Genomic DNA, 12,373 nt, shown 5'->3' on the forward strand with positions numbered 1-12,373 from the left:
AAGGTAGAATTCAGTTAATTTCCACAAGCTATCTCAACAGGCAGTTTTCACCTGCTCATAAAATAAAGTACACTCGACTTCCGTTGTACTCACGAGTCCGGTCCGCGTTCCTCTTTGAGAAGAACGTGAGTTCGGGAGAGGAGCGCGGGCTCCACGCGCGTGAAGCAGCAACTACGTCTCGGGTTTGCATAACTGTCTCGAATTTTCCGAACACCCCGTCGTGCTTGGATGAGGTTATTGAACCATGGAAAAAGTGCTCTATTGCTTAATAAGATAGCTTTAGAATTTAGTCTGCTGTGTGTCATGTTGATTTTTTGTATTATCTCTCTGCCCCTCCATATCGATTATTCTTTCCGACGGGCATATGCATTGAAGTCAGATTGAATTGTCAAAATATTCATTTGCGGGATTCAGTTGCAAAGGAAGGCAAATTTTAACATTTACAGGTTCCTTTACGGAATGAAATTCAGCAATAAATTAAGCAAGAGTGGCTTGTCTCATCATGCCAGTGTTTCTTTTTCAAAGCAATCGAGGTTGTTTTAGGTAAGCAAGAGAATTTTTTTTTTCACTTGAAGGGTGAAGCAAATTTTTGGGTGGCTGACAGCATGTGTAGACATGCGAAAGCTATAGGAGCCTTGTTCCGTACCGGAATCCTTGATCTGTGATTCAGGGTCGGCCATGGGGGAGGGGGGGGGGGGGGGATGATGTTAAAGGCAGGTCTGAAACAGGGTATTGATTTAAGCGCCAAGTCTTGAATAGGTTATCAATTTATTGGTTGGATCATAAATAGGGTGGGGAAAATCGCGGATTTTGCTCATAAATAGGGTAAGGGTTTTTGGGAAGCGGGCCACACACTCCCACCCAATATTTCTGGGAGTACACCTCCTTGCGTTCACCCGTCGTAAGCCTGTCACGCAGGCTAAAAGAGAGTGCTGCTTTTTCCAGTTAAAACCAAGTTTGTTCAGGCTCTCAGTTATGGTCTCTTTTCAGGAAGTCTGCTTTTTAGAAGATACTGATCGCTTGGAAAGACGTTACAAGCTGCTTAATTCTAAATACTACAATATGCACCGCATGAAAGTATCAAGCTACCGCCCATTTAGAAATCAACAACAAAAACTTCAAAAAAGATCACCAGTTATATTTAGAAGTTACAACAATCACGAGATCAAGATACATTTAAGCTAAGTTACATGTCTTTTATCAAAATATCATTTCTCTCTACTGATTGCCATACAATACTTCTAATGCTAGTCATGAGAATGCAGTGCGAAATCAAGATATCTGACAGCTAATGATTTTCTTTGTTCTCCTCATGTCTGCCTCCTAGGCAGACATTCTTTGGGCTTGTCCCGCAATCTTCCTAGGAAGATTGCGTGACGAACCCAAAGAATGTCTGCACAGGAAGCTATTCATCTGTCTGCTTCACTATGTCGTGACATTGTCAGGAGAAACAAGCAGTTGATCACTTGGGAATTAAACGGTTAAAAAGTGTTTGCCCAAGCAAGTTAAGAATGTCTTTTAATGTAAACCATTTATTTTATTGATAAATACTGCGCATTTTTATTAACAACATGGAATGTGACAAGTTTTGTTTACATTATTTCTTCGCAGAAATTCAGCTTTGCTTTGCAAACGTAAAAATGTGAAACACATGGCGAACATCGGAAAAATGAGATGAATGATATAGCCTTTTTTACATGCTTAAGTGATGGACCCTTGTGAAGTTTTGTGGTGAGGGTTGGTGAAGGCTGCCACACCAGGCTTACAGGAACACAAATAGTTGTAGTTGTAATGCTGTCTGGATTCTGCACAGCTCGACTGATTGCCTAAAAGGCTATGTTTCATCATAGTATAAAACATTGAAAGGTGTGCTTTATTGTTTTTGCCTGGGTGAAATCTATAATGGTATCATAAAGCACACAAAGAAGCCTACAACATATATTGTAGTAACCCACCATGAAACACTTCAGGAATTCATGAAAACTTGAGAAATGTAGAAAGCACTTGCTGATGATCATAAACTCTAACCTACTCTAACTCCCCTCCCTCATGTTTCAAGACAGTATCATGAATGGCTTAAGTTCCTTTATTTGTTAAAAAATGTTATTGTTTAATGCAGTATTTTGTCCTTTTCCTTTCTCCAGTTGACAGGTTTATATATTATTGTGATTTTGCTAATTACACAACTGTAAGCAATGATGTAAACAAAGATTACCCAAGATGATCTTTGCAACTGGTACTAACATGACCTTATCAATGAAGCCATGGACAGGAGAAAGCCACGACCAGAGAAGGCTGTAAGTACCAACTGAAAAGCTAAGTACGTTTCTAACAGAATTTAACCAGAGTGCAAATGTTAAAATGTCATTTGATAGAGCACTTATAGCACACATAAGACAAATACAGAGTTTACGTCACAATGCCTTGGGTTTGAAGCTTCTACTATCTGTAATCTCACCCGACTACACATAAACATCAACTGGTGATTAACATGTCTTTTCTAAAATGCAGCATTTGTTAAAGCCAGACACAAAGAACTTAATGAATTTACAGCTCAACTTGCTATTAAATTCAACTGTCTTTGGAACCATTCCAAGCTGACAAAGCCAGTTTAAAAGAAAACAGGAGAGGGAACATTTTTAAAGGTAGTTAGCTACCTCACGTACTTTACAGCTTTAACATAAAACTGATATTTCCTGACGTCATTCCCCTAGGGACAGCACAAGAGATCAAATCACTCATGAAAGCTGTCAGAATAAGGAATGCTGCTATGACTACCACACTGGAATCAAGAACAAAATGAGCTTTTAAACTGATCATTAAAGATAACAAAGCCTCAAGATTATGCATCAAGACCATTAATCACGGGTTTCTGTGAAGTTGTTTGTTGAAGATTGCATTTTTTTCTGTCTTTTACTCAGGATGACGGGGGTGGTGGTCCAGGCGGCGGAGGAGGTGGTGGTGGAGGCGGTGCACCCATCAGGGGTGGTGGAGCCTGAAATGCATGATAACATCAATACATTAGTGTTGCTGCCTGGACTAAAATGTAAAATAGTGATTTACACCAGAGGACACAAATGGACTGAAACTTCAGAGTTATCTACTGTTCACGAGAAGGGTATTTCAGGCTTGCAAGGTCAAATAACACTGAGGAATATTAATACGATCCTTCTAAGACAAAGTCTGAGGGAACCTGTTCTCAGCCGATACCCTGTATTAAGCAGACAATAGAAAAGGTCCCAAGGGTGTCTGCCTAATACAGGTTTGACTGTACTCACATGTAGGTCCTAAAAAAGCTTTATTTCATGCAGAGATTCCTACTGCTTGTGACAAGGATCCTAACTTACCCAATGACTATCTGAAGGTGGCGGCAAAGGTGGGCCATGAAATGGAGGAAACCCTGGGGGTGGGGGTGGAGCAAATCCAGGCCCCTGACTCTGCCATGGTGGGGGTGGAACTGGACCAGCATCTACAAGAAAAAATGCAGATATGTCAAGTTAATTCAGAAAGGCTACTCCATTAAAAAACTTTCTGCAGTAAGACTAAATTGCGATTTGTGCTGCATGCTGTATGCTGTAGGGGTAAAATGACTCTCTAGTATACTTTGCATATAAAATTTAAGACTTATTCCATACTTTTCCTTTTTTCTTTTTTTTTTCCAGACTTTTCACAACATTTGAAATTCCACACTTTATCTATACCATTATTTTCAATGTTTTCTCCAGATTATTCTAAAAAAGAAATTGTCTGTACTTACTTTGCCATGGAGGTGGTGGAGCACCAGATGATGGTGGGGGTGGGGGTGGTGGTCCATGTCCTCCAGGGCCCTGAGGAGGATATGATCCAGGCCCCCCTGGAGGGGGAGGGGGTGGTGGGCCACCAGGGTGAGGAGGACCTGTGAGAAAATATTACGGAAATTCAGCCATCAATACCACTCTTAATAATGAAAATAACAGAACAATACAAATCAAGCCAAGGCCTTACCTAACAGTGGGCCCCCTGGAGGAGGTAGCAGGCCAGGTTTTGCCCATGGTGGTGCCGAGGAGCTGTTAGGGGGAGGGGGAGGTCCTCCCCCAGGCATGGGCACTGGTGTGCTCATTAGCGGCTTCGGACCAGGTGGGGCAGCCCAAGGTGGAGGACCAGATGATGATGGCCTATCGTGATTGGTATTCTGAAACAAGAACATAAAAGACTTTGCTTAGAATAGATTCCCAGCAGCTTTTAAAAGTCATGACCTACTTTTCACACACACAAGAAATGATACTACACACCACCACTTGACGATTAACAGAAATGGAAAAGGCATGATTACAGCACAAAGATGGTTAACTTTGAGACCAACCAACTTTGACATTCGGCAGTGAAAATCAATGGCTTTTTGAATAATGGACATAGTGGGAAAATTTGTACTGAAAGAGCTTGTTATCCAACAACCATTTCTCCTACAGGGCAAGCTCTGAAAAAAGCTATGATTCTGACATTGGACTGGTGTAAACTACACAACACACTTTACATTGGAGGGAGAGAAGCTTGACAAGAACTTGTGAGTTGTCTGAGAAAAAGTGACTCAGTTTTGCCATGAAAATGTTCTTGTTATTTTTGGGTGCTACGTATGATGACAAACCTGCATAGGTGGGGGTGGAAGGGGAGCAGTGCTATGCCGTGGTGGAGGTCGTTCTCGTTCTGTTATTACTGGCCGATTTTGTTCCACTGGTGGTGGAGGGAGTCTTGCTGGCACTGGTGGTTCAGGCACAGGACCCTCTCCTAGTTCTGCCATAAGGGACATGTACTGAAAACAGAACAAACACAGAAGTCAGTTCCATTATTATTGTCATAATAATGTCTATTTCCAAGGAAATACACATTATCATGACAATACTAATGTCTATTTCCAAGGGAAAAAAAATGTCTATTTTCAAGGGTTACAATTCAGCCCACTCCACATACTATTGGTTTTATTCCATAGTTTAAAAAGTACTAATCATGTGATACTGTTTTTGCTGTTAAACAAAGGTGAATCCTAAGCTGAACTGGCAGCGACATTCCCAGCCACGGCCCATAACAACTGTAGGCATCCAGCACTGGTCAAACTTTCTTCCCTGAGAAAAGGAAAAGGACATTGGTTTTCCTAGAGAGAAACATCTGGCCTGTGCTAGCCACTGACATTTCTAAAAGTTTTGACTGCAAGTGAAAATTTTCTTCATTGTCAGTTCAGCTGGAGCTCAATTTCTGTTGACATAGGTCCAAAAAATGTAAAATCAGTATCACTTGACCAGTATAATTAAAAGACACATGAACAAGGTTGAATTTTAACTAGTAAATCTTATGTCATTAGTCATAAAACTAAGACTTAGAGTCAATGCAAACAAGCCGCCCTCATACTCAAAACAATGACACTTTCAACATGTGAGTTACACAGCAAAGTTTCAACATAAAACAGAGTCATTTAATCAGCCTTACCTCACTATCCATTTTTGCTTTGTCAACCTGGACAATGGGGATTGGCGGTAAACTGAAAACAGACATTGAAAGCTATTTATACAAGGTTTTGGTTCAGTGTTTACCATATTATTATATACTGTGCATTTTAAGTCTGTTCTTGGATGCAATTTGTCCTTAAAATTGACTTACATGGAAAAATTAGAATTGATGACATGTTGCTGTTCTTTAACATTACATCATTACTTTCCACAAAACAAAGTTAAATAGCTAAATAAGATATTCGTGTTATATGATAAGATTGCTGTCAAAAGTGGCTGGCTGAATTTCCTGACCTCACCCAGAGTTTCTGTGCTGCGATTTCAACCATTTCTTGCTTGATAACCTGTAAGGGTTGCCTGTTTATTTTTGATAGTTTGATGACTTACTCTGTCTGGATGCAGTCTGTGGCTAAATGGCCTGCAGCTCCGCACTTTGTACACAACACATTATTTGTCACATTTTTCTGTTCTGGACACTCCCAATGACGATGTTCCACTGATCCACAGTTTCGGCATCTACAACAAATAAACAAGGACAGAGGAGTGAAGTACTTGTACTATAAAACAACAAATAACTTGATGGTGGTAGGCAGCCAACAATGTGAGAGCAATTCGGGGACCCACTTTGCACAGTCATGTATGTTTTGAACACTCTTGATTATTTATATATGAGTGAAAGTGTAACAATTATTACTAAGCTATAATTGAACAATCAAAAACAAAACTATCAATCATAAGAAACAGCGAACCTTGAGGACAACCATTGGATTTCAAATGCACATGTGTATTAACAGATATTAAAAAACACAGTTTGAAACTGTTACTTACAGCAATACATTCATTGTTTACAACAGTACAATGTATGCATCACAAGATTATAAAACTTTTAGCCATTGCACTTTAACTTTAAATCTAATGATGTACAGTGCAGGTTAACAGTGGTACAATGTTTAAGGCTCCAAGGAGGTATCAAGTTACCTCAAAATCTCATCATCTCTTAGAGTTCCGTTCAAAGCAGCTAATTCTCTAAGCTGCATCCTTTTCAAGTCATTTTGTCCTTCAGGGGCTTCTATACCTTGCCGCAGTATGTCACGTATCTATCCAAAGAGTACACAGAGATGGATAACCATGATTATTATTTAAAACTGGATCACTGGCCAATGAAATTCAAGAGTTTTTAATGACTTAGCCATCATGGGTTATGAGCCATTATTGAAACCCGGATCACTGGATAACACAATTCAAGAGTTTTCATTGGCTTAGCCATGATGGGTTATGAGCCATTATACCATGCTCTACAAATATGGCAAGCGTACGCGTGATTTCTTGGGGCGTTTATTTTATTTTAGTCTAGTTTGCTACAATTTGGGGGCAGTTTTAATAAAACATTATTCAACTTGCGCTTGTTTGATGTGAGATGATTATAACCAACTTGGCACTACACGCCTTGTTGGCAATGTACCATCTCATATCAAACGCGTGCTTGTGGAATAACTGTTAATTATACCATGTTCCACAAATACAGTAAGCAAAAGAATAATTTTTTAGGGAGATTTTATACCTACTTTAATTTTAGTTTTCTATATTTTGGGGACGTTTTTAATAAAACAATTATTTCACTCAAGCTTGTTGGATGTGAGATGGTTATAGCCAACTCAGCGCTACATGCCTCATTGGCTATCTACCTTCTCATATCCAAACCATGCTCATGGGATTATTGTTAAATATACCAGCATGACGATACACCAGTCCATCTCTTAGGGCTTTTCAGTATTTACAGATAATAAAGATAATAAGTAAAACAGAATAACACACACCATTGCTACAGCTTTTTGCACTGACTGTTCTGTTGGACCAGTAACCAAGGCATGCAATGCTTCATCCTCTCCAGGGTTAGGCTGTCCATCCTTTCTTCCCTATAACACAGACATGATCAAAGGTAACAACTGTGTCTAGTTAGATAATTCTAAACTGATTTAAACTGGGATAATAAATAATGACAGAACCAAAATATAAACCCTTACATTGTGAATCTTTCCTTCTTTTATGGAGCCCTTTCCTCTGATCATGATTTTAGCACAACTCTGAAAATAAAAAGAAAATAATAAAAAAACATTTTATAGAGCATCTCTTAAAAAAATAACAAAAATAGAAAAAAGAACATTAACAATAAAAGTTTATAGATTATTACATCTAAACTTCTTATGCTCCATTTGATCCAGACTATTGAAAATGTTTTTCTTTAAATGCTGCTTAGCCATGAGCTGATATAACCATGTAACATATTTACCTCTTTTTCCATTTTCTTTAGTGTATTCCCCCTGCGACATAAGAGAAACAAATAAAATTATGAATCATCTGTAAACAGATGGTATACAGATGGTACACTATTGTATGTAAACCTGGAACACTGTATACATGTAGCTAGGTGGTAATAAAAGCAATTTTTGAGGAGGCATAATCATCACAGGTTCAGTTGAAGTCCTCAATATACAGCAGAAAATTTATACACCTATACAACAAGCAGGAAAGTGTTCAATAAATCTAAATAGAAGTATCACAAATCATATTGCTGAACATTTGAAAGAGGAAAGAGATATCACAGGCTTACCGAGGTCCAATGAGTAAGCCAATGAAGTTCACTTCAGGGTGATTGTCTTGAGGAATCATAACTTTATCCTGAATTTTGATGATTGGTGGCCTGCACAAGAAGAAAAGTTTTTTTTTAAAGCTAACACTCAAATTTAGGAAGATAACATTATTAATACACCAGACAATTTGCAATCTTTTTATGCACCAAGACGTGTTAACCTTAGTAAGAGTGACTGCTTTGCTTGAAGTGTGTCTGTCTTGCAGAAGAGTCCATCTTGGACACATTTTGATTAGGGAGTTGTCTGCCTTAAAGCAGAGTTTTTCTTCGAGAAAGGTCTTCATCTTAGAGCAGTGTCCGTCTCAGTAAAGTGTTTTATTAAGAGGTCTATGACTGTCCACCTTAAAAAAGTGTCTGTCTTAGATGGGTGACTTATTATTGACCACTCAAATTAATTGGTAAACAGCAACCATAACTCACTTGTAGTCTGCTGGAGGTTTGTAATCTTCATTTAATATCTGAGCTTCCTGTATTAACACATGTCTCTCCTCTTCCAGCTTCTTTCTGACTCGGAACTCACGTGTGTTCAACCTTTTGCCCTCTGAATTGTAAATTGGTTCTGGCGAAGGAGATCTGATTTGCAGAAAAGAAAAGATTGGCATGTTACAAAACCAAACCACAGGCAAAAAATCCAGATTGCAGGGTTCTTATGTGATATGTACCTCTCATCAGGGTTATCTGGTATCCCTAACTCTCCTGTTCGTAGCATCCTGGTAATTTCTTCAATCTTTAGTTGGGCTGACAAAGTAGATGAAAGACAAAGATAGATTATCGACCACCGGAAAGGTTAATATGAGCTTCTTAAATAAAGGATAAAGTTGTTATGCTGCCATCTTCACCAAGCAATATTAAACGATTAAAGATATAAAACAAAGCTTCTAAATCCATATGAACTGATAGCCTGTTATATTACAAATTACATTCTCAGGCAAGTGTCATCATTCTGAAGAAAAGATACAAAGCAGTGAAGGAAAAATCAACCGGGTCTATGCACATTTAAACTGCACAGGTTTGGCCACAAACAAAATTCAAAGAATAAACCAAGATAGATAGAATGAAATTCATGACAGTTGCTTGAGAGGATAGCACATTAAAAGCACAGTTTCATCAACATCTTTAGCAGGAGGGCAACTGGTTTTCACAGGTGGGCAAAAGTCTTAGCAGTGAACCTCTTTATAACAAAATCTTTCCTCTTGATGATCAAACCAGGCAGGCAAAATAGTTCTCACAGCTGATAAATTTGCTGGCCTTTAATGACACTCATACAAAAGTCCCATCTTCACTAGAAGATTTATACTTCTAACAACCTTAGCCCATTGACATCTGGAGCTCATTGCCAAAAATGTATCTTTTTCACCTTTTGGGCATTTTCAGCCTGGATATGAGCCAAAATAGTTCCAGTCTACTAAAAAAGGCATTTGCAACATGACAGCGTGCCTTTCTTTCCACTAGCATTGCATTTTATGACGTTTTTACCTGGGCATAAGCAGAAATCAAAATTGTGAGAGAAAGTGATCTACGCCTTTAAGCTTTTTGGTTTTTCTTTTGACTTTCCTTTTTCTCCTTTTGTTATCTTTTTGCTGCAGTGGTTGATCTTCTACTAGGCTTTCTTCCAGTTAAAGAATTCCTGAGAAAGAATCATTGAGATGGGCAATTCTTGTCATGGAGTAGCCAAGTGTAGTGGAGGGAAATTTTGCTGCAAGTTTTTCTCTCAAATTTCTGAGCATTTTCGTGCATATTTCATGCTCAATTGATCCAGTCACTCTGATCTGGTTATCATTGGATACATTAGATGGTTTCCTCCTGCAGAACTTCAGTATAAGTAACTACAAAAGTTGGTCAAAAGCGGTGATGTCAGAAGCGGAAGAAAAGGCCAACGCTCATCATGGCCGGCACAGGCGTTACTGGGTTAAGAAAGTGAATCTTGAGAGTTTTGACGCACACTTACCTATGTAAGCCTGCTGTTGTTCTGGTGAGAGATTCGGTGGCATGGTTGTAGGCATGCCAGGAATGAACGTTCTTTTTTCTTCTGTACCCCACCTGCTCTTCCTTTTCTTTTTTCTTTCACCACCTTCAAGGAACATATTTTAACCAAATGGTATCTGACTAATGATGTTACAAACAATTAAAGAAAATCAGAAATACACATGTAGTTATCAATACAATGCCTAAAAATATAACTTTGAGTTTTTTTCAACATCTCAACATATAGCAATTTAAGTCCATATTTGAGAGTTAGGGTTAACAACAAAAAGAAAGGTCTAGGAAGGAAAACTGATGGTTAGTAGTTGGTTAATCAGTGCGTGTACAGCAGTTCTTGTTTTTGTGGCATTAGGGACAGTTTGGAGGTTTCCTGGAGTGGTATGTTCTTTGAGAGCTGTGGTGGTGGTCAGCTTTCTTCCTGCCCTTAAATTCACTGACATGTTTGTGTGACGGGTGCCTGTTCCTTTACGTGGGGCTCTCGTGGCAGGTCGAGGAATGGTTCCAGCTATGGGATTGTCAATCTAAGGGCTGGTTGCCAATAGAGGAAACCCCAGGTACCCACCCTCCATTAAAAAATACAGTTGAATAAACTCAACAGTTGCATTTTATTCACCAAAATTTCTAACCAATGGTATTTGTTCTCTTCAACATTGTTACAATTCTGATTCTCCTCATTGACTACTCGCTCATAGAAAACTTGGACTTGTAGTCTAATCGTTAATTAGGTTTGTACTACATTGCTTGTTAGCTAGACAAATGAATAGTTATAATGGAACTGAAGAATGCCAAAATGACATGATGCAGTTCACAACATACAGGAACTAGATATTTACTACCATAACCCTTTTGTGGTCACTGTGGTTTAAATGGATCTATAAAGGCAGTTTGACGTCTCCATGAGTTGGAAAGCTAAGTTAGACCCAGGTCAAACATCTAACTTCATGTGAGATGCACTAAACCAGGTGAATTAATTCATCATAAGTTCAACATTTGACTCAACTGACATCCACTCAAACTGCAATTTAGTTCGTCTCATGTAAAGTTCGATGTTTGACCTGGACCTCAAGTTTTATTAACTCGATCAGAGTCTATTTTCGTCTATATGAGTGCAATACACCATTTCCCCCATTTTTATCATCTGTATATTAAAATTTTTACGTCAAGAATTGATAGAGAAGATGAAATAAGAATATCATTGTACCATTTTCCCACAATGTATTTCTTCTTCTTTCTACTTCTTTCTCACTCAAGAGCCGCAAAAGATTAGACTTTCAATTGAAGCTCAGGTCGATAGTAATTAAACTTCACGAGTACACAATAGTCACGACTTTTCACTGACCGATTTTCCACAAATCAAAACTATAACTCCAGCACACATAAAAGACTTGTTTGGGTAAGTTTGAAGTGTCTTATCGTACACACTTACCTCCGACATCGATGTCTGAATGACCGGCATCTCGTTTGAATCCAGGAGTTGGACTCACTGGTCCCTGTTGTTTAGCGGCTAATATAGGGTGTAGACGGCCAAGAGGAGTCGTATTAGCCCCAGTTAAAGACATAACAACTGTCTAAATTATCCACCACAAAGTTAAAACATTCAGAAGTAAGCCTGGGACCAAAAATGTCAAGAAATTCGAACAAACATTCGCTCTTGCCGAAAAATATCGCAAAAGCCACGATATTCTTAAGAATTGTAAAGCATCATGGTTAACGTACTCAAGGGACACGCGCAGTTGATGAACACGTCATGTAAAGTTCATGAAAATATCCAAGAAATGAAATAAATTTCACGCTGCCAAGGTTGGAAGTGAAAGTGCAGAAAAAAAATCGCGACAAAAAAAGATTCCCTTGACAATTTTCTTTCAATTTCCGTGTGTGTAGTATCGATAAAACAGTGGCAGGGAACATTCTGAAATTCTTAGAGGCGACACAGAGTTCCCCCTCCTACCAGGGCGCTCGCGCCGTTTTCCCTGCTCCTACCCCCCTCCCCTCTACCTCTTGATACCCAAATGTTTTGCGGAAGAGAAGCGAAAAAAGCTAAAATTATGCGCGAGGAAAAAATAGCCTACAGGTTTTCCACGTCAAACACTAACCTGTTTGGTTTCTGATCACCCAATCTTTCAGTCTCTTTCGCAGTCGTCTTTAAAGAGAGCATCAATGGCAAGGTGGCTTTTACGGTTTACGATTAACATTTTGGCTTTTTTACGGCTAACAGTTAGGTAATTTGTTTTCTTTTACGGTTAACAGAAATCTTAGAAAT

General features: G+C 38.9%; 1 protein-coding gene across 1 annotated transcript; it reads right to left on the bottom strand.

Annotated features, from left to right (window-relative positions):
• Positions 1-1,117: 1,117 nt before the first annotated feature.
• On the bottom strand, positions 1,118-11,835 carry LOC110068097 (splicing factor 1-like). Its single transcript, XM_020775468.2, has 16 exons — positions 11,540-11,835; positions 10,079-10,201; positions 8,793-8,868; positions 8,551-8,703; positions 8,092-8,181; positions 7,771-7,801; positions 7,505-7,564; positions 7,298-7,396; positions 6,459-6,577; positions 5,868-5,996; positions 5,461-5,512; positions 4,625-4,789; positions 3,985-4,171; positions 3,758-3,895; positions 3,348-3,469; positions 1,118-2,995 (listed from the first exon to the last, which is right to left on the bottom strand). Exons 1-16 carry the CDS (start codon positions 11,670-11,672, stop codon positions 2,918-2,920), a joined length of 1,755 nt encoding a protein of 584 aa, XP_020631127.1. The 5' UTR covers positions 11,673-11,835; the 3' UTR covers positions 1,118-2,917.
• Between the last annotated feature and the right edge of the window lie 538 nt (positions 11,836-12,373).

This window comes from Orbicella faveolata, unplaced genomic scaffold (genome assembly GCF_042242905.1).
Source record: "Orbicella faveolata isolate gen_17 unplaced genomic scaffold, um_ofav_v1 contig_34, whole genome shotgun sequence".
Taxonomy (NCBI): Eukaryota; Metazoa; Cnidaria; class Anthozoa; order Scleractinia; family Merulinidae; genus Orbicella; species Orbicella faveolata.